This window comes from Mus caroli, unplaced genomic scaffold (genome assembly GCF_978045245.1).
Source record: "Mus caroli unplaced genomic scaffold, Mus_caroli_1 scaffold_18, whole genome shotgun sequence".
Lineage (NCBI taxonomy): Eukaryota > Metazoa > Chordata > Mammalia > Rodentia > Muridae > Mus > Mus caroli.
The window spans coordinates 22,340,589-22,363,153 of NW_028227273.1; the positions used below are offsets into that span (position 1 = coordinate 22,340,589).

The 22,565-nt window shown below is 45.7% G+C and overlaps 1 protein-coding gene across 1 annotated transcript in view; it reads left to right on the forward strand.

The window, feature by feature from the left end:
• The first annotated feature begins 18,088 nt into the window (after nucleotides 1-18,088).
• The window catches only part of Alk (ALK receptor tyrosine kinase), a 735,816-nt gene continuing 731,339 nt past the window's right edge, over nucleotides 18,089-22,565 (forward strand). Inside the window, exon 1 of the mRNA XM_021185679.3 lies at nucleotides 18,089-19,350. Coding sequence (XP_021041338.1) covers nucleotides 18,669-19,350 — 682 coding nt within the window. The 5' untranslated portion in view covers nucleotides 18,089-18,668. The remainder of the gene's footprint in view (nucleotides 19,351-22,565) is intronic.

Consider the following 22,565-nt stretch of genomic DNA (forward strand, 5'->3'; position numbering starts at 1 on the left):
TACTCCATCCTCTCCCACTGCTTTAGGGCTAGTTGAGCTGAGCTAAACTTTACAGCCATCTCTACCCTTCTTTTTTCTTGGCTCCCCAAAATAAAGTCATTACCACAACCTATGAGGTACTTTTAAGTATCACTTTACTTATTTAATTTCTTTTCCCCTTCCCCTTCTCTCTTCTCTCTTCTCTCTTCTTCTTCTCTCTTCTTCTTCTCTCTTCTTCTTCTCTCTTCTTCTTCTTCTCTCTTCTTCTTCTTCTCTTCTTCTTCTTCTTCTTCTTCTTCTTCTTCTTCTTCTTCTTCTTCTTCTTCTTCTTCTTCTTCTTCTTCTTCTTCTTCTTCTGTTTTGTTTAAAATGTTTTTCAACATTTGAAAAGGAAGAAAAGGGTAGTTTAGGAATGTAAGTGTTTGCAGGCAGCAAGCCTCCTTCTGAATACACAGCAATGTCTTGTGTGCCCGGATCAGAAGGTTGCTGCTGTGCTTATGTGCTAAGGGCCTTGGCCACTGTCTTCCTTTCCAGTCTCCTTCTCAGTTCAATGTGTTTTTATTGAAGTCTACATGGGTGAGAGAGATACTTCCACGGGCTGCTTGTTGCCTCGGTCAGGAGCTGATAGAGGAGACAGAAGAAGAAAGAAGAAGAAGAAGGAGGAGAAGGAGGAGGAGGAGAAGGAAGAGGAAGGAGGAGGAGGAGGAAGGAGGAGGAAGGAGGAGGAGGAGGAAGAGGAAGGAGGAGGAGGAGGAGGAGGAGAAAGAGGAAGGAGGAGGAAGGAGGAGGAGGAGGAGGAAGAGGAAGGAGGAGGAGGAGGAAGGAGGAGGAGGAGGAAGGAGGAGGAAGGAGGAGGAAGGAGGAGAAAGGAGGAGGAAGGAGGAGGAGGAGGAAGAGGAAGGAGGAGGAAGAGGAAGGAGGAGGAGGAGGAAGGAGGAGGAAGGAGGAGAAAGGAGGAGGAGAAAGGAGGAGGAAGGAGGAGGAGGAGGAAGAGGAAGGAGGAGGGAGGAGGAGGAAGGAGGAGGAAGGAGGAGGAGGAGGAGGAGAAAGAAGAAGAAGAAGAAGAAGAAGAAGAAGAAGAAGAAGAAGAAGAAGAAGAAGAAGAAGAAGAAGAAGAAGAAGAAGAAGGAATTTGAGAAACTTAAAGCCAGACACAACAATCAACTTGTAGCATTTGACCTAAACCAAGCCCATCAAAGTATCTATTTATGCAAAAGCAATGCCGAGAGGTCTTAAAATAGCCCAATAATTTTATTATGCTCTCTTTGACAAGAAGGTTCAAGGTGTTCAGTTCAAGGGGTGCAAGTTCAGAGGCAGCACACAACAAATGAAATGTTCTTACAAAGGTGTATTAGCACAGGTATATAAAAAATGAATACTGAATTTTAATCAGTAGAAGTTCAAAACTATAGGCCACTGGTAATCACAACAACACCATAGGTTAACCAAATAGTTGATAATAATAAAGCTAAATAAACAACAGATCGTAGTTTTAGAAGGCAAAAGGGTAGCTCCTAAGATTCTTCCCAGCTCATGACAGCTGCAGTAAGCTTGCTCTAGTCAGAATTCCTCTGAAGGGGCTAGACAGATGGCTCAGCGTTTAGGAGTAGTAGGTCTTCTTGCACAGGGCCAGGTTTCCATTTCCAACACCCACATGTTGGCTCATAACTCCCTGTAAGTCCAGTCCTTCACAGATATCAGGCATCCACATGGTGTTCAGACATCTATGTATCCACATATGATGATGATGGTGGTAATGGTGATGCTGATGGTGATGGTGATGGTGGCGGTGATGATCTGAAAGAATCCTGTGAAGTGATATGTGCACTCAAGAACATCACTCATCATAACACTGGAGGCCTAGTGACAGGATGTTTTCTTCGCCCCAGTTGCCATTGGACAGACTTGTCAAGTTGCGTGTGCACAGTAGCACTATTGCAGGCACAGAGGATGATCCCTGACTTTCCTGTGGATGCTAAATTAGGTCGCTCTTCCAACTCTACCCGTGAGTTATTTTTAGTGTAAGACCACCACAGTTTAGGAAGGTGAGTAACTCAGGTTTGAGTTGTAACTGTTACCTGGGAAACTAAAGTTCCCTTTTGGGCTTCTTAGTCTCATTAATAAAAGAGTTTAGGAAGGGACTGGGAAGGAAGTCAGAGACAGTTTTATTAGATTTTTTTTTTTTTTTAAAATATAGGCTCGGTAAAACTCCTGGCAGCCGCCAGGAGGACAGTACAAGACAGAGTCATGTTTTTTTAAGTTAAGCGTGGAATAGAAATAGATAGCTCATTAAGAAAGAAAAAAAAGGCTCTCCCAAGTATGGAAGTAGGCTAGCAAGCCAGGAAAAAGTCCCCGGAGCATTAAGCCATGCTGTAGGTGTTCTTTTGGATAGCCCTGCCCTTTCTTGGCCACATAAATGTTACAGGCTTTGTTTCTGCCCATGTTGGCTAGATGATGCCAGGATAAAGTAGGGCTTCTAATCTCTGCAGATTGGCTGTGGTGGCAGGTGGTATATTAATCTCAATGTAGCCTTTCTCAGTTCCCTCTTTCCTAACAACACCGATCCTACTTTTTTTGATTAAGTTTGCCATTGTTAAGTAAAGTGGGTAGCACTCTTCTAAGGTGTTACTAAGTAGCCAAAAAGCCTACCTCCATGGAGGGATCCTAGTGTTTCCTGTGAGAGAGGGAACTCTCTTGCTTTCTCCAGGCTTTGAGAATCCTGACTGTGGAGGCAACAGAGACAGACTGGAGAAACGCTCGCTCGACTTCCCTCAAAGGGGGCCTGCTACACTGTGTCAAGCTGCTAGAGGCAGCAGCTGAACTCACCAGACCGGGATCCCTCGGCTTGCCACCTTGCTTCTCTGCAAACTCTCCTTGATGTGATGTGACTTATAGGCAAGGAACTGCAATAGTGCTGAAGGTTCATTAGCAGATCCTCCATAGGCCCTGGCGGGCAGGGCAGTGGGACCGTTTCCAAGAGACCATTCCTTAATGGGCCAGGCTGCCTCTCTCTTTGGTTTAAAGGGCAATTTTCAAGCATTTCCATGGTTTTCCCTTTACCCACCCTTGACTCCACGGCAGGAGGCTGCGTGCAGGCAGATCTCCTGTGTCCCCAGCCCACTGTTCTAAGTGCCTTGCTAAGTAGGGAAGAGTGGAGAACTTGCAGACAGGCTCATTCTTCTGCAACTGTACTCTGTGGGCTTGGGGGAACGGCCTGCTCACAGGGTTAGGTGTGTGGGTCAGGGAAGAGGAAGTAGAAACAGGAAAGAGATGAGACATGGACAACCCGCTGTCTCTCACAGGAAGAGGAACCAGTGAGCAGAGCGGGGGAAGCAGACGCCATCTTGGCTCCTGGTACCCTTCATGCTGATGTGTTGGCAGATGGGTGTAGTCGCCCACAGGCTTTCCAAGTTCTGCCGGACTGGAGGTAGACTTGCCCGTGGTAAGGGAGTCCAGAGTTGTTATAGCACCGCCCTTGGTGGGTGGCAAGATCTTGTCCTTAGGCTTCCAGGTCCTATCGCAGGAGAGTCTGGTTCGGCCAAGAAGTTCCCAAGTTCTCCTAATTCTAGGCTTAACATGTGCGTATTATCTACTTACTTCAGAATATCTTCTACAGCATACACAGGGTCAATCAGCGCTATCCCATGGACATAAAAATGCACCTCTAAAGATTCCAAGTGGAGGAGGTTTAGTACTGTTCATTCCCTTAAGTGTTTGTATCAGCACATTTAGGTAGTTCCAGTGACAGCCTGGTGATTAAAGAGTTGTTTGGCCAGGCCTTACCACCTGATCCTAAGAAATAAACCGTTGTCTTCCTTTCGAGATCTCTGCATGGCCAGGAGGGTGCAGGCTGTGGCATGAGAACTGCATGGGAAACATACCCAGCATGGAAATATAAAACTTAGCAATTGTGAATGTTGTAGTTCCATTAAAAGGCGTATTTATCAAGGTAACTTCTAGTGTCAGGCTCAATGAAAAGTATCTTGGTTATTTTCTTACTCTTATAATAAGATGCTTGCAGGGGGACAACTTAAGGAAGACGGAGTTTATTTTGGTCTATTATTCAAAGATGAAGTCCAGCATAGTGTATGAGCCAAGGCAGCAGGAGCGTGAAGTAGCTGCTTGCGTTATGTCTAGTCAAGAAGCGGAGACCAAGGAAGGCTTGCTAGTGCTCCACTGACTTTCTCCATTTTTACACAGCTCAGGATCTCCTGCTCATTATGGCCCCACCCATACTTTGGACGGGTCTTCCTGTATTAATAAAAATAATCCAAATGATCCCCCTACTGTCCCATCTCTCAGGAGATTATTGATTCCCTCAGCTTGGCGATGCTAAGCATTACAATGACGTAGTGGGAAGAATCTCAATCCACTAGCGTCAGGATTGAAACAAGATTTCACAGTGCCCTCACCGTGCTGCTGCTGCTGCTGCTGCTGCTGCTTGGGAAGTACAAGCCAGTGAAGAGCAGAGGAAGAAGGGTCCAACATTCTTGGTCCATCTCAGCATCCGTGTGCTTCCCAACCACTGCCCTGCATAAGCATCACTGGGTCTCTGGTGCCAGCTATTCTAAAGCTCGAAGCCAGCATCATGACTGCTCATGTGCTCTCTGGGCAGCCCTGTGGTGAGCTCTGGTGACCTTGGGGTCAGTATAGACACCATGTGTCAGGACTGAAAGTGTCTGAAGTGTCCCTGAGCTCAGCTGTGCTCTGAGAGGCAGAGACAGGCATGGGCTTAAGGGCTCAGAGAGAAAGAGCTCCGACATAGGAACAGGGAGCAAACAGGCTAGGGGTTGAAGGCTTCTAAGACATTCTCTCCTTTCCCAAGATGGTTTTTGGAAATTAGTCAGACCCCATAGCCTTCTGTTGAAATTTATGTCCTTAAAAAAAAAAACTCCTTTAAAGAAAAATGTTTTTACAAAACCTAATGTTGCTGCTGACCACCTGTTTGTTAGCAACAAGCTCATGCCTTCTATTTGAAATGTCCGTCTGTCCTGCCTGACGAGGGCAGGACCAGGCATAAATACTGATTGTGAGAGCTAACCTGTTGATGGAAGCCTGGAACTTAGAAATGTAAGCTGTAGTTCAACTAAAAGGCATATTTCCCAAGGCAAATTCCCAAGGCAAATTGTTAGGCAACAACCGGGTTCTAAGATCCCTGTCACAAAATTGGAACCACACAAGGCTTTACAATCCCGGTCCCCTCACTGGAGTCTTTTTAGGTGGAGGTGGCCTATTAGATTTGCTAAGAGGTAGGAAGGAGGTCTAGAAATCAGAGTGGAGCATGATGACTTTTCGCTGGTGATATAGTTGTGCACTTGGGAAATCCAAGACGATCCACGGTAAAACAGTTACAAGCAATGAGTGTTTCCCAAAGTGAAGATGGTATGAAATTAATATAGGAAAATCAATAGCACTCTGATATATAATATGAATAACCACTTATAAAATAAAATGTATTTGACAGGAAAAATCTCATTTACAGTAGCAAACGAAATAATATAAGCTTTATAAGAAATACTCAAGGTTCATATGCATAAGTTATTAAATGTTACTTGAGAACATTGTGTGTGGGGGGGAGGGTGGGGGGGAGGGGATGGGGGGTGGGAGGGATGCCTCCTGTGTCCTTAGGCAGAAAGACTCAGTGCTGTGAAGACGCCCGAGCTCTGTGTTAATGTGTACATTTTTAAGTGTTCTCAATCAATACTTTGTTTGAGCTAGTGGAGTCATGTCTGAAACTCATATGGCAGAATTAAAGAATAGAGAATATGTGGGGAAAGTCTGAGAAGATTGATTGGTCGTGGGGGGGGGGCGGACAGCTTTGCATGTATTCTAAAGGACTCTCATTAAACAAAGTGTGAGGCTGGGGAGGGACAGGCAGGTGGATCTGTGCTATTGAATAGGGGAATCCACAGAGGTCCAAATATGCCAAACTATGTTAAAAGAAACATGGCGTCCCTTATCAGAGTGTGTGTACCTAGAGGGTAGAAATGAAATGCTCTCTCTTACTAGCCATCTTTCGTTCTCTCTCTCTCTCTCTCTCTCTCTCTCTCTCTCTCTCTCTCTCTCTCTCTCTCTCTCTCTCTCCTTATTTATTTATTTTGGAAAGGGCCTCTCTCTCTCTCTCTCTCTTTGACATGGGCTCTCTTTCTTTTCGCAGGAACTTGCTGTTTGGGTGACACTGTACACCGACTGGCAGATGACTCTGTGACATCCTCTCGTCCCTCATCCTTCTGAGAGATGGATGTGGCTGTGCAGGGCTTTCCCCGGGGATTTAAACTCAGGTCCTCAAGCTTCCAAAGCAAGGACTTTGCTTACCGAGCCGTTTCCTTGTCTCTTCAGGAAATTATTTTGTTTTTATTCAATATAATTGCATTGTGACCGTGAGCTCCATGCATGAACACAATGTTTAGAAGTAAACTTGAGGCCAGTCTGGTGGGGCACGCATATAGTCTCGGCTGCTCAGGAGGTGGGAGAAGGATAAACTCAAGTTCAAGGTCAGCCTGAACAACATAGCTAAAATAGCAAGATACTGCCTCAAATTCAAAATTGAAACTGGATTATAGTTTAATTCTTTGGCAAAAGTCCCAGTGGATCAAAAAATACAAAGAAATAAAAATCCATGAAGATGCTAGAAGAAATTATAGGATAAAATGTAACGTATCTTATGCCCATGTATAATACACACACACACACACACACACACACACACACATTGAAAAGAAATGACTGTTTATTTCAGTTACAAACACTTTTGCATGGTAAGAGAAAATAACCAAATGTAAAGAGAAAAATGTGCTAATTTCCTTAATATATAAAGATCTATTAATCAAATAAATGAAGATGAAGAAGTCAGTATACAAACTGGGACTTTCCAGAAAAGATGACCCAACAGACTTTTCCAGAGCAGCAAATCACTCAGTCTCCCATGAGGAAAGAAGAGGAACTTGAAGTTCAGCGGGGTTAGGACTAGACTTCAGAAATCACACAGTGTGGTGGTGAAGGTGTGAGGAGATGACTTCTGCCAACGCCACACATAGTGATGTATAATAGTGATGACAGCAAAGTGTCAAAAAACCAAACCAAACCACCACCATCAACAACATAAAAGCCCACATTGTCAATAGTGCTGGTTGGATACAGCTGGAACAACCATAAATTGAGATGAAATGCAGCCACTTAGAGACACTCAGGGTGCTTTGTGAGTGCTGAGATTAAGCAGTCACAAAGCTATGTTGTCATACTTAGAAAAGTGACAGATATGCGTAGCAGACAGTGTGCGTTTGCATATGTGTGTGTGTGTGTGTGTGTGAAGGCCTCTACCAACAAACACCAAACATTAAAGCCTCAGAAAACTCTTGTACTCTTTAAAGTTATCAAGATGCAAAGATTATTTTAGAAAGGTCTAGAAGAAAACTTAATGATACATGAACATGCATCCCACTAGCTGTCAGGTTGATGATACCAGCATATAGCTTGTGGCTTCTGAAAAGCTCCCCTGTGAGTCTTAGGGAGAATAAACATAGAGTAAGTGATCGGCGCATTGGTATTATTGTGAAAATAATTTAGACCCTTGTGGATTCCCTAAAAGGATCATAAAGACCCCAGACCCCAGGCCTTTGTGGTCCACACTTTGCAGACTGCCAGCCTACATCGCTGTGGTTATCCTTGCATAGCAGAGTTCTGCATGAATATTTCTGAATGGGCAAAAGTTATCACCTCTGAGAAAACAAACATAGAAGACTAGAGAACCCTGCTGGGGGGGGGGGGGGAGATGTACTTTCCACTATGGAACCTTTGATAGCATTTCAAGTCTATGCATTCTTTAAAAAATAAACTCAGGGTTTCTTAAAACAAAACAAAACAAAAAACAAAAACCAGTGAATTGAAATGCAAATAGAGCTTTGTAGCTGATAGATTAATCTGAGTCATGGACAAAGACTGATGTACATATGTTTTTGTTGAAGCGTTATACATAACAGCTAAGATTTGCAAACACCCAACATGCTCCAGAATCGAGATTGGTTAAACAAATGGTAGTGCATCTATATGTTGTAATTCTACAGAGTCATTAAAAATCATAAATCCTTAGAATGTTCTGTGATATGGGAAAATGCTCACAATATAATGGTAAGTTTAAAAAAATGGCACACGACATAACTTTGCATGAGCCAAATTACACCAATTTAAAACAATACTGGAAGGATCTATGGCAAAATTTTAAGTCATTAGTTTTGGGTGGTGAGTGTGTGGGTTATTTATGTTGCTCTTTAAATATATTTATGAATTTTCCAAATTCCTTGCAGTTAATATCTATCACTTTTATATAATCGGAGAACAAATTCTATAAAATATAGCGTTGAAAAGGCTTCTTCCCAGGGCTCTCTCTTCCCATGAGCTTCTTCAGGAAGTACTAATGGACAGTGGCTCTATCTCCAGGGGGACCCTTTCTTTGACTGTAGCCTGTCGTGATGGACACTAGCTTGGTGGATTTTGGAGCTCAGTGGATTGGCCTGCAGTGACTGGCTCAGAATAAAGGAAGCAGGGGAACACAGGGAATGAGAGTGTGATCAGCTACTGCGGAACAAATCCGTCAGAAGTGACGCTGTCTAACATAACGATAAACCCCTGTTTGTTATCTCTCAGTCACCCGAGTCAAGCAACTGACCTGATTAGATAGTTCTAGCTCAGGGTCCCTTCTGGAGCCTCCGACATCTGAAGGCTTGAGCACAGCAGTGAGATCCAGCTCGCAGGGGGGCTTAGTTACAAACCTGACAAGTTGTGGCTGACTGATGGCAGGACTTCTTGCCACTGGACCATATGGGCCTTCCCGAGAGCTTCTGGTATATCTTAACAGAGCACTAGGTGGCTTCTTCAGATCCAAGACACTTTAAGGCCAACTTCAGAAACTGTATTTCTGCCTGTGGTTTTGGTGATTCTGGTTAGCCTTAGTCAGCACAGGGAAGGCAAGATACAGTGTTGCAAACAAAGGACAGTGGGCTGTTTTCAAAAAAAAAAAACTGGTTAACTAATGGACATTTGCTTTTCAAAACAATGAGCAAGGCTGCCAAATTTGCTAGTGTCTCTATGGCCAGACAGTCTGGATTAATGAACGGTTTGGGATTTTGCATTGTGGGTTAGGGACTGGTTGACAGGGCCATCCTGGGATTGCTAAGCCACTAGGAGACGTCACACAGGGTTTGGAACTTGGGAAGAGTAAGGCTGAAATTCCTGAAATAGTATCCTATTGTTCTATTGTTCTCTTGCTTTCAGGACTATCTCCTATATTATAACTGATATTATAACCCATTCTGAATGCCTTGTGTCAACCTTGCTTTAACTTTATTTTCTTTATAGCTTAGAAATTGCTATGCAATACAAACACTACAGTAGCATTCAAACTAATTCTCCCTAATTGCTTGTCCTGTGATTCTTTATACACAGATATCCTATCAGGCTATATCCAGATGGGTGGCCTCTGTAAAGATATTTACTATGGAATAGGTTTCCCCAACACTAGGAAAATCCACATGATCTGAAAGAGGGGACACTAAATCTCTGTCATTATTGAATGGACAAGACCATCCCTGAGAATGGACAAGACCATATCCATTGAGAATGATCCAGGAAGGACCAGTGACAGAAAAAGGGTCCTCTTGCTTTGGTTTGATTTGCCAAGGGTCTTTAAAACCTATCCCATGTTTGTTTAGAAAGCGAGGTGTTCATTCAGAGATCACAGGTCTGATGGGACGTATCAGTTCTCAAGGCAGGGAGCATGCCGGCCGGCACTCTGCTGTTTAAATGAGTCAAGTGTAAGCCCTCACTGTCTATGGCTCCCAAGTCAAAGATGGAAGAGATACTCCAACTATTCACTCTAGACTGAGTTGGATCCTGATGTGAGCCCCTGCTCTACCCAGCCATGATGGGGGCACAGTAATTAGGGATTCCTGCCACCAGCTATGAACACAGTCAGAAAAAGAAAAGGAAGACGAGAGAACCATTTCATGCGTATTCCTAAGAGTGAGGACTAGAAGTCCATGTGTTCAGAGTAGAGGATTGATTAAGGAAACCATCAATACATAATAGATCTCAGGAAGAATTACGCCTGGGGTGATCGTCTCATAAAAAAAAGGGCTTACCCTTTTTCTTTTGAGGAATTTTGGAGCCAGAACCAGGATGTGTTTGCCACACAAGCATGAAGACCAATGTTTAGGTACCCAGAACCTACAGAAAAGCTACGTATAAAAGACATGTACTGGCGATGTTGGGACAGGTAGATTTCTGGAGCTAGCAGCCCAGCTACAGACTCAATGAGAGACCCTGTCTCAAAAACTAAATTGTAGAATGACTAAGGAGGTCAGTCACCATCAGCCTCTGCCTCCACACGTGTGCATTTGCCTACTCGGACTCATGCACACACGTCTGTGCACTCCTCCCTCTACCCGACACAAGGAAGTACATCACGATCACAGAAACACAAAATAGGATCTGCTCATTGTATCAGAGGTTGAACTCAGAGTGAGAAAGGGGTTTGTAAGATAGCCAGTTGATAGCGAGCATCTAATTTCAATTTTTCCAAAGTAGAACCAAGATTGGTTTCTAAAGCTAATCTGGTATTAGTCAAGGGATGTCAATCATCCAGGGTCTGGGTAAGAAAGCCAGGCAGGCACAGCAGGGATGTAGAATGATGGATCAGATCAGACTGGGTAGTAGGAACTTTATTTGATTGTTCGGACCGGCTAGAGCAGGTCCATTGGATTTAGTCTATTGCTTGGCGATTGACTTGCTTACAGTCTGCTGATCCATCATGGAGTCACCAGCAAGCTTCAGGGCTCCAGAGCCTTCTTGCTGACACTGAAAGTCCTAGGCTGGGGGCCCTCACCTTTCTTGTTTGGAAATCAGAGAGAGGTAAATAGAAGGATGCTGTGTATTGGTTTGGGGGCTCTTTGAAAGACTCTCAAGAAAGTCACGTTGATAACCAAATTACCCCCAAAGGTTTCTCTTTCATCTTCCTCAACCAAAACAGACATTTTAAGAAGGCAAAAGCACATCAGGATAGGAGGAAGTGATAAAGCCGGCGTTCGGGAGTTACAATAATAGCCTGTGCCCTTCTTCCCTAATGTGTTGGGCTTCTGAGAACACAGGGATTATTGTGAGAGGTACAGGGACTGCTGTTTGCTTTTATCTCCTCGTTTCTCTTCTCTTCTGTGGATGTAGGGTTGTTTGTAGTTTCCAGGAGAGTGCTATTCCTCTGGTATTTGGAAAAGGCTTTCTCTTTGCCTGTGTCACCTCTTATGTGCTACCGTGGTAGAGACCACAGTGATGTGGGCAAGGCGGCAAGCATATTTGAGAAGCAGCACTCTGCAATGGTGGTTGGGCTCTTTAGATTGGCTGTGGATTCACAGTGAATTAATTAAGGGCATTTTTCTTCTCCAGATGGCTCTGGCCTATGGACCTCTTTTTAGTCTATATTAGTCTTCTTCATCCAACTTTCAAGTCTTACCTTTCTAAGGGGGTCAGTAAGGGTATTTGCTAGCTAGCTATTTCCGACTCTTCACAGTCCTGGCTGCTTCATATAGGTTAGGGTCGTGTGTGTGTGTGTGTGTGATGTGTGATGTGTGTGTGTGTGTCTGTGTGTGTGTGTCTGTGTGTGTGTGTGTGTCTGTGTGTGTCTGTGTCTGTGTGTCTGTGTGTGTGTGTGTCTGTGTGTGTGTGTAAAAGACATATGTTATTTATGGGTTGGAGTATTTGCTTGTTGGCACAAGACCCTCCATAGCTGTATAGCAGTGGCTGCCCCATCAGCCTGGATTCCTGTGTGACTGATGAGTCGCACGGTCCCAGTGTATTTCATTTTCAGCTACTGAGATTTAGGTGTTTGTGGGGAGGATCAAATCCGATTAAAGTCATCTCTGATGAAAGGTGATTTTCATCCCAGGTGGTGCAGTTTTTAATATTTTCCTCCCATGTTTTCTATTTTTTATGATTTCTGTTTAGTTGTGGCATAGGCATGGGTTGAACTTAATATTCTGGTAATGCAAATTTAAGTTTTTGGTTTGGTAGGAACCTAGGCGTGTATATGTTCATTTGTGCATGTGTGTGTAGAGGGCCAGAAATCAACCTAGGTGTCTCCCTTGACTACTTTCTACTTAGTGTTCTGTGATACAATCTCTCACTAAAGCTGGAGCTCACAAATTTGGTAGACTGGCTTCTTTCTGTGGACACTTTCTTGGGGCTGGGGTTCAGGGGCGTAACATGTTACCTGACTTCTGGGCTCCGAGAGTCAGGTCATTGTGCCTACCTGGCAAGCACCTTACTGAGCCATCTCAGCCCTAGATTCTGAACTTCTATTTGCCAAAGTACTGTTCCTCTACACATCAGGCCAAGACGGGCACAGAGGAGGTGCTTAGTAAGTATTGATTGCACTGATACTCAATGATGTTTCTTATCATTGACCATAATGAATATTAGATGATAGCTTAGCAAGCTACAGAAGTAGGGTTGAGGATTGTCTATGGGCTAAGACATACTTTTAGATAAATCTTTGCCCTCCCCCTTTCATTCAGTATTACATTGAGATCTTATTTCTCCTTCCTTTGGAAACTGAGTCTCCTAGTATCTGCCAACCCTTTTCCTTGGTATATGATGAGACTGTTGGGTCATTTGAAGACATCCTCATGGACTTCTTGACTGGCATATTAAAGACCATGCCATCTCCTTTCCTAATTTACTAGGAGCACAGCTAAATCAAGGCTTCTCAAGGTCCTACAATCTCTAAAGAGGAGAGCTGTTACTCCAGCTTTTCTGAACACAATTTGCTTGCTTTATTTGGAGATGTCCTCAGGGTCCCAATTCCTTATTTATTTATTTATTTTTTTAGTGTTCACTTAGCAACAAGTCATCTTTATTAGACCATTTATTTTTTTTAATTTTTAATATTTTTTATTACATATTTTCCTCAATTACATTTCCAATGCTATCCCAAAAGTCCCCCGTACCCCCCCCCCACTTCCCTAACCACCCATTCCCATTTTTTTGGCCCTGGCATTCCCCTATATTGGGGCATATAAAGTTTGCAAGTCCAATGGGCCTCTCTTTCCAGTGATGGCCGACTAGACCATCTTTCGATACATATGCAGCTAGAGACAAGAGCTCCGGGGTTCTGGTTAGTACATCATGTTGTTCCAACTATAGGGTTGCAGATCCCTTTAGCTCCTTGGGTACTTTCTCTAGTTTCTCCATTGGGAGCCCTGTGATACATCCAATAGCTGACTGTGAGCATCCACTTCTGTGTTTGCTAGGCCCCGGCATAGTCTCACAAAAGACAGCTATATCTGGGTCCTTTCAGCAAAATCTTGCTAGTGTATGCAATGGTGTCAGCGTTTGGAAGCTGATTATGGGATGGATCCCTGGATATGGCAGTCTCTAGATGGTCCATCCTTTCATCACAGCTCCAAACTTTGTCTCTGTACCTCCTTCCATGGGTGTTTTGTTCCCAATTCTAAGAAGGGGCATAGTGTCCACACTTTGGTCTTCATTCTTCTTGAGTTTCATGCGTTTAGCAAATTGTATCTTATATCTTGGGTATCCTAAGTTTTGGGCTAATATCCACTTATCAGTGAATACATATTGTGTGAGTTCCTTTGTGATTGTGTTACCTCACTCAAGATGATGCCCTCCAGGTCCATCCATTTGGCTAGGAATTTCATAAATTCATTCTTTTTAATAGCTGAGTAGTATTCCATTGTGTAAATGTACCATAATTTCTGTATCCATTCCTCTGTTGAGGGGCATCTGGGTTCTTTCCAGCTTCTGGCTATTATAAATAAGGCTGCTATGAACATAGTGGAGCATGTGTCCTTCTTACCGGTTGGGACATCTTCTGGATATATGCCCAGGAGGGGTATTGCTGGATCCTCTGGTAGTACTATGTCCAATTTTCTGAGGAACCGCCAGACTGATTTCCAGAGTGGTTGTACAAGCTTGCAATCCCACCACCAACCAATTCCTTATTTTAAAGGTTTATTCTTTGACAATTTCATATATGCCTATAATGAAGTTTGACCATATTTACCCACATAACTCCAACTTATCTGATCCCCCACCTCGGCCTCCCTTTTCTTCCCAAGTCTCCTTCCAACTCATATCTTTATTTAATTACTCAGCAATTCAACCTCTCAGTGTCCTCCAACAGAAGTCAGAAGTCAGCTTTCTTCATTACTGTGTTCTCTGAAGCCCTCAAGGAAGTGGACCACGTGTGGCTCACCCTTCCAGGCCATGTCTTTCGTTTACTGTTTTCTAACCCTACTGGTCTCGTTCTGCCTTTTGGATGTGCCAGCACGTTCTTGTCTCACACACTTGACTTCCTGAGACCTTTCTCCTTTACAATCTCTGGGAGATTATCCCACCCAACAAATGAGGACATCCTGTCAGAGATCTCTTCTCTAACCAGTTAGCTAGATCTATTGCACTATCCCAACCCACACACCACACCATCCTTCATCGCACAGCCTTATTGTATTCTCTTCCCATGGGAATGTGAGGGACTCAATGTATCTTCTTCAAAGTGACAATGCACAATACAGGCAGCATCCTGTATACACTAGGTACTCAGGAGATGTTCATTGACTAAATGGATGCCCAAGGTCTATAGGTCCCAGTCAGATTTTACACTCATGAGATTTGGTTATTGAAATTATACCACCTGGATCTAAAATGCTGCTGTTAATTGCCTTCCTTATAGAGAACTCAAAGCCTACCCCGACCAAGTTGTCCATTTCTTTGTATAGAAAAATTGGGAATTCCATGAAAAGGCTCTTCTTTACTTAACCACCAGAGTTGTGTGCAAGGTGACCCCAGCAACCCAACATTTTTATCGTCTCTTCAGATCTTCTAGTATCTGTACCTGTCCTCTCTGCCATCCTCACCCTCCTGTGTCACTCGTCCTTGCCCTTTCAGCTTCTTCGTTTCCTCTGCCCACACATCTGTCCGTCAGTGCATCCCTCCCTCTGCCCACACATCTGTCCATCAGTGCATCCCTCCCCATTTGCCTTCTATTGTTAATGAAGATCCTGGACTCAGACATCTAGGTCAACTCAGGTGATAAATCTTGACACCAGAATAGATTCAATGAGGAGTGCCTCTAATTCAGCTTTTATTTGCCCTCTGTAAATAGAGACCTATAACCCCATCCCCCACAGTACAGTATTACCGAGAATATCTTTTCAGCGTTAAGAATTGAACCTCCGGTCTTATGCGTGCTAAGCAAGGTCTACACCACCAAGCCATACTCCCTACCCCATTATCCTCAATACTAACTGAGGATTATTTTGAAGCATACTGGGCTCACACTGTGTACACAAGGCATGTTAGCTTTCAGTGCTCACATATTCTGTCTCTATTTCCCCTGTTTCTTCTAAATTCCACTTCCCTGTAACCTCACCTCTCCATGGTGATGACATAGGATCACAATGTCAAAATTATAGTCGTCCCGACGAGAAGGCCTAATTTGTCTCAATGGGATGTATGATTTTTGTTTTGAGAAAAAGAATCACTAGTTTGAATTCTAACATTGTTATTTATTTGCTGTTTGATCTTGGGCAATTTATTTTGCCTCTCTGAGACTTAACTGTTCCTCCTGCCATGGAAATATTAGTAATTGCTATGTCCTCCCAAAAGGCTACTTGTGTGATGTGAGACACACATGCACACACATACACATTTGTAGTCGCAGATGCTTGGTGTCTGATAAATTATCAATAGTGGAAAAAATTACCAAGCAAATAGGGGACATGGACATTTTTGAGTTAGCATAATTTAACCTACAGGGGAAGGCACATGTTTCTCCTTGGGAGAGGTGAGAGAGTTAATAAGGCATGAGAGTTAATTGAGACCCCCCCCCCCCCCATGAGATACAAAAGCAAGTTAAGGGCCCCTTGTCAGGGAGTTCAGAACCTTGAGGGCTAATCCGGTTGAGTTTCTAGTCTCTGCTGCCCCCTAGTGGCCACTGGTTTCAGAGGCCTATTCACAGTCCTTGACAGATTTAAGAGTCAATTCGCCTTTGAACAAGAGTTATACAGACAGGAAAGAAATGGAACAGGGGTGTGAAGGGGCTAGTGTTTTGATCCTTTTCACGTTTCAGATAGAAAGATTTTTTTCCTGAGGGTTTGCACAGCAGAAAATTTGATGAGAACTCAAACCTACTATGAAAATAATTAACTCCATGGTCTTCTTCCTTCCCCAAGATAGGAGCATATTTTTTTTAAAATTTTCTTTGTGTCAAACCTCATCCCTTAAACAATTAAGTTGGCTACACATATATGGAATTATTTCACATATACGGCCGGAAGGAGTGTTGTTTGGCTGGTTTTGTCTTTAGGGTTTCACTGCTCATCATGACAGCACAGTTATGGGAAAGACCCTGGCCTTAAAGGAGCAGGGTCTCCACTTGGCTGTCCTCGCATGTGGGACAGTGAGCAAGATACTGAGCCTCTTAGAGCTGGGTGAGGGAGAGTCCACTGGACAATGTACTGGGACACTGGGAGAGCTAGCATGAGTGAGACAGTCAGCCTTGGAGAGAAGGGACTGAGAAATTTGTGTGAACTAAAAATTACCTTTATCTGGGCTTCTGGTGACACACAGCCATTATCTGAAAGGTAAGGAGACTGGAGGTAGAACCTAGCATTTTAAGTAAGTGAATAAATAAAAGGCCTTGAGTGTGTGAGCCACCGCCTCACACAAGCTCTTCCACAGAGTCACATCCATAGCCTCTGGCCTGCTATTCATGGATCGCTAGGGCAAAGCAGCAATCAAGAGGACTGGAGGGTGGCCTTGGAAGTCTCACATGAGCAAATGATCCAGAACTGGAATTAAAAATACCCGTCTCATGTGTGGTGGTTTATGCTTGTAATCCCAAATCCCAGCACTTGAAAAGCCGGAGCAGGGTTTCCAAGAGTTCCTGGTCAGTCTAGGCAGTGTAGTGAGTTCAAGCCCAGCCTGGGCTACAAAAACGAGGTCGTATTTCAAAAAAGGCCAAAATAAAAAAAGTGAATAAACAAATAGTGTCGTGGTGGGGTGGTTGCTCAGCGGTAGAGCGTTCGCCTGTCTTACAGAAGGTTCTGAGTTTCATCCCCAGCTTCTGTCTGGAAACCTGTGCAGACACCATTATGAGAAAACCAAGTGGCTGACAGGGCTGACAGCATTTGATGCGGCTAAGGCCGAAGAACAACTCAGGCTCTCAGGAATGCTTTCAAATAACAGGAGTGTCAGAGAAGGTTCCCTTTCAAGGCTCCAAGGCGCTTGAATCTTGCAGGGCCGCGCTACCCCTGCCTCCTGGTTTTTCTTTGCCTCCAGTTTTATTCCGGAACCTGCTCCACTGAAGTCGGACACATTTAATCTGTTAAATGTATAATTAGACAGAGTGTTTGGTTGCAACGATCGCTTCCAGTTTTCCCATTTATCCAAAATACTCTCTTGTTCGCACAGCGGAGAAATAGGGCAGGCAATCTGGAGGAAGGAACAGGCACCAGCAGCGGGAGGGGGGCGGGCTTGGTGCTTTTCTCAATGAATACCGAGGCCTCTGCAGATTTGCATAGGAGCAGATCTCGCAGCGGCATTGGCCGGCGGGCTTGGAAGGGGGCGGGGCCGTCTGCGTGGGCTGGGCGGCTGCGCTGAGTTCGCTCTGGCGCCCCGCCCCCCGCGGATGCCCCGCCCCCTTTCGGCGCGCGCTCGCGGCACTGCCAGCTGCAAGTGGCGGGCGCCCAGGCAGATGCGATCCAGCGCCTCTGGGGGCGGCAGCAGCGGTGGCAACTGGCACCTCCCGCTGCTTCTGTCCAGCGGTTCCCGGGGGGCAGAAAGACGTTTTCCTTTCGCTCCCTGGCCAGTCAACAAAACCGCGGGCGCTGCTGGTAGGTGAGGAGGGGGCTGGCTACATTGCGGGCTCCTCTGCCCGGAATGTTTTCACTAGGAGGCAGCGGCCAGGGCCGCCCGGGTGCTTGGGAGTGAACTCCGAGGAACCAATACGTCGGTGACAGCAAGGACGCTGCAAACTTGCGCGCGTGGAGGCAGCGGGAGCCTCCTCTCCGCAACGCAGAGCTCGCGTTCACGCCCAGAAGTTCAGCAGGCAGGGTGATCGATCCGAAGACTTCCTGCAGCGGAGGTCACTTGAGGGGGCGCTAGAAAGCAGCCCCCTCCGGTGGTCCCTGCCTAGACCTGGGAAGGAGCGCAGAGGAGGTGACAGGAGCGGAGGACGTGGGCAAGACAGTGACCGACTCGGAGCCACGGTTCACAGCCTGGAAAGTTGCAGAAGATTGGAAGCTAAGAGGAGATCTCTGGTCGCCGAGGGCTCCTTGAACGGTACCTAATTGCCACCTCCCTGGTCCCTGAGCAAAGGCCTCTACAAATGGGGCGCAGCACGGCGAAAGGCGCAGGATCCAGCTGTTGAGCCCAGGGTGTCTCACTGTCTCCGAACTCCCCCCTGACTTTGTCTTCCGTTTTGCTGAGAACCCTTCTCGCCTCCTTGTAGCTTGGGAAAAGCAAGGGTGCTCTATAGTGTACACACAGTCGCTGAGATCTAGTGGAAGGAGCCATTCAGGACCAAGGGACTATTTGGAGCCCTTTCCTGTTTGGGGGAGAGTGAAGGGCGAGGCTGGACCAGGAAGGGAAGGGAGACTAGTGTAAACTCGCCCTCCAGCGGGATGGGAGCTGTTGGGTTCCTGTGGCTGCTGCCTCCACTGCTTTTGGCAGCAGCCTCGTACTCCGGAGCTGCAACCGATCAGCGCGCGGGTTCCCCAGCCTCAGGGCCGCCTCTGCAGCCCCGGGAGCCGCTCAGTTATTCGCGCCTGCAGAGGAAGAGTCTGGCAGTGGACTTCGTTGTGCCCTCGCTCTTCCGCGTCTATGCCCGAGACCTGCTGCTGCCGCAGCCACGGTCCCCATCGGAGCCCGAGGCTGGCGGGCTGGAGGCGCGGGGATCACTGGCCCTGGATTGTGAGCCTCTGCTCAGGCTGCTGGGGCCACTGCCTGGAATCTCCTGGGCAGAGGGAGCCAGTTCTCCTAGTCCCGAGTCGGGTCCGACGCTGTCCAGGGTGCTGAAGGGAGGCTCGGTGCGCAAGCTCAGGCGTGCCAAACAGCTGGTGCTGGAGCTGGGAGAGGAGACGATTCTTGAAGGCTGCATTGGTCCCCCAGAGGAGGCAGCGGCTGTGGGGATACTCCAGTTCAATCTCAGCGAGCTGTTCAGCTGGTGGATTCTCCACGGCGAAGGGCGGCTGAGGATCCGCCTGATGCCTGAGAAGAAGGCATCGGAAGTGGGCAGGGAGGGAAGGCTATCCAGTGCGATCCGAGCCTCCCAGCCCCGCCTTCTCTTCCAGATCTTCGGGACGGGTGAGCAGCTCCCACAAGAGTGTGTTGGGATTTGCATTTTTAGTTATACCAACATGTAGCCACTGCTAACTAACTCTTATTCTTCTAGCCCCCTTTTCATTGTACTTGAACTTAGACCCGTGGTTTCTTTTTATGTGCTTAAACATAGTAACTTCCCAATAGAACCTTCTCTCTCTCTCTCTCTCTCTCTCTCTCTCTCTCTCTCTAGCAACCAAGTTGGGAGAAAAGTTTCCCAGTGTTGGCAGAATGCCTTCCACTGACTTACACACGATCCAACTGGATCGTAATTGAATGATCCTCCTTCCTGAGCTCTGAGACTGGCTGAAACGTCCCTATAACGCCCGAGTTCCAAGTTATGGGACCTCAAACTATTGCTCTTTTTTTCTTGACTTGTTTCTCTTCTAGACGACCACCTATTTGGAGAATGTGGTGGAATTTCCCAGACAATATAGAATTCCCCTTTATACTGAGTCTCAGCCAACTGCTTGTCCCTGTCCCTCCTCTCCAGTGCTGGCTAGCCCAGAGGTTCTCTTTTCCTTAATTATTCATTCTGCCACACTGGACTCCCACCTCCAGACTGTTTACACACTCAGACTCTCGATGTTCTCAGATGTCCCAGGGAAGTCCCAGAGGAACTAAGGAACAAGGGACAGGAGAGTTGTAGAGAATGGGATGAAAATTGTTAAGGTTACTTTGCTTTGGGGGAGAATCAAGATAGTTGCCTTTCCTGCCCCCCCCCCCCCTGCTTGCCCTGGGAGTCTTAGCTTGCATGTGTGTAGCAGCTGCTCTGGATGAGAGCTCTGGCAGGCTCTCCTTGCTGGAGGCGCCTGGAGTGAGGTTTCTGTTTCATTTACTTCCCCATTTCTTCCAAAATTCACTGCATTAGGGCTGTATGTGCAAGCATTTACTTCTAACTCTGCAGTAGTGTCTTTTGAATGGCAAGCCAGGTGGTTTTGAATGAATCTCTCTCTCAGAAGACCATGAGGGGAAGGACTTGTGAATGAATTAAATATGCAATGTAAATGAATGAGAAAAAAAAAAAACCACAGAAAGAGAAATCATGCTTTAAAAAAAGAAGCCCTCACTGATTTCATTGAACAAACCTAGCTTCTTTTCTACGTCCTCATCGTCAGAAATAGATGGAGTTCTTATGCTCCACTGGTTACAAATGTTTAGTATTAATTGGATGAAAAGCATCGAATAGGGTCCATTGTAGAGGTACAGCTTCTCCCATGCTTACACACATCCACACTCACACACACACACACACACACACACACACACACACACACACACACTCAGTGCTCCCCTGTAGCAGAGCTACCGAGAAGCTGAGACTCCTCTGTCATTGCACGGAAACTGTACTGGCATGTGGTCCTCCAGGGAAACAGAATGTGGATTTGTATTTCAGCACGGGCATGGGTGACATCGGTGCCACTTCAAACAAGCCCCTTATGATCAGTGCTGGAATTTGTATTGTGCCTAGTGAAAGGCAGGGTCTGATGAGCTTGGCAGTGCCTTCAGTGAAATAAATGACACGAAACAATGAAACTGTTGTCTCACTAAGGACACTTTTGTAAAGAACAGCTGGGCTCTAACAGTATTGTGGCTTCTGCGGTTTATACATGAAACCTCTTTTAGCGTTCAGGGCTTCTGTAATGGATGTAAAATGACTTCTCTGGAAAGACACGTTTTCTTCCATGTTCATGTCTTTGAGCACTGCTGGGGCTTCCTCATCACCTCTTGTGATATGACCATATGCCCCAGCAGTCTATATCAACTGTTGTCACATGTTTGATGTCAAAGGGGATCATTTTCCAGCCCCAAACTTACCAACTATAGACAGGCTGCTAAGAAACTATCAGTGGATGTCTCTGAGTCACAGACCACATTCGAAGAACATACTACTGTAGTTGAGCCCTGTGTGCAGAAATCAAACTGCTCAGGGGGAGCTTCATGGAGAAAGGACTGTCTCCCAAGTGCTGGTCTGCTGCTGGTTACGGGGAAGTATGAGCTTCCCAAGTCCTCCCTGAGGAGCTCGGTCCATTTGGCAGCGGGGCCAATCCTTATGCATCATTTGACACACATAGAAATGCTGGCTTCAGAAAGAGCCAGGATTCTGCCATTAAAAGGCAGAAATTTTGGCCAGGCATGTTTTTTTTCATCGGGATTGGGATCAAATGGTTATTGATGGGATCAAATAAGACACTAAGTGTAAATGCATGAGCTCTCTGTGACCTCCAGAGAGACAGACAGCTTGTTGAAGAGCAATTCAGGCTCTGTGGTCGCCATACTTGAACAAGATGGACTCTCTTGTCTCTGAGGGCAAATGCTGTCTGTGGTTAGGCAGCTAGGCACACAAGACTGGACTCTTGCCTCACTGCCTCCCCAGCATCCCTCAGATCCAGGTTCCATCACAGACCTTTCCATGGAGTGGGCATATCCTGTTGTGACACACCATATTCCATGTTGGGGGCAGCGCACATCACTGTGGCTCCATTCATCTCTTGGTATGGAAATTCTGGCTTTCATTCTGCCACTGGGGTTGATTTTTTTCTACTTCTTATGTTGGGGCAGGAAATAAGCTTATTCTTTTTCATATAGCCTCTTAGTTATAGAATGGAATTTTTTCTCTTTTGTGACATAGGGTACTCCATTAAACACAAGGAAAATGGACAAACTCAGTTTCTTTCTTAATGATCAAGGGACTTATGGTCCTGCCAAGAGGGGAGCAATAGGGCTAATGGTCTATGTGTGGGGACATGTTCTGCTGCTCCTTGTAGTCAGTGGCCTTCAGGAGCCTATGTGTTGCAGACTGAAGAGAGTTTCCTAAACTTGAGAAGAATCATAACCAGGGAGATGATAAAATGAGGATGCAGGCAGTAAGGCCAAAGCTAAACCATGGTGTTGTTTGTGGTTTGGGCTGCCTGAGGGGACAAAAGGATGTTTGAGAGCCTTTGTAATGAATGACATGCTTGTGATCTTCTTTGTGGATTCCTCTGAATTCATAAATGGGATCAGTGCTTCAAACCCTCAAACATTTCCTGGGAGAACCCATTTAGAGGGGCAGTTCCTGAGCAAGCCCCAAAGAGGTCTGCCTGATGTTAGCACAATGCCCATCGCTCTGGCTTATAACCTGGTTTGTAGGTGCTTTGAGGTCTGCTTCTATAATCTCACAGTCAGAGATCTAGAAGAATGTTGTGGGATAGGAGGTT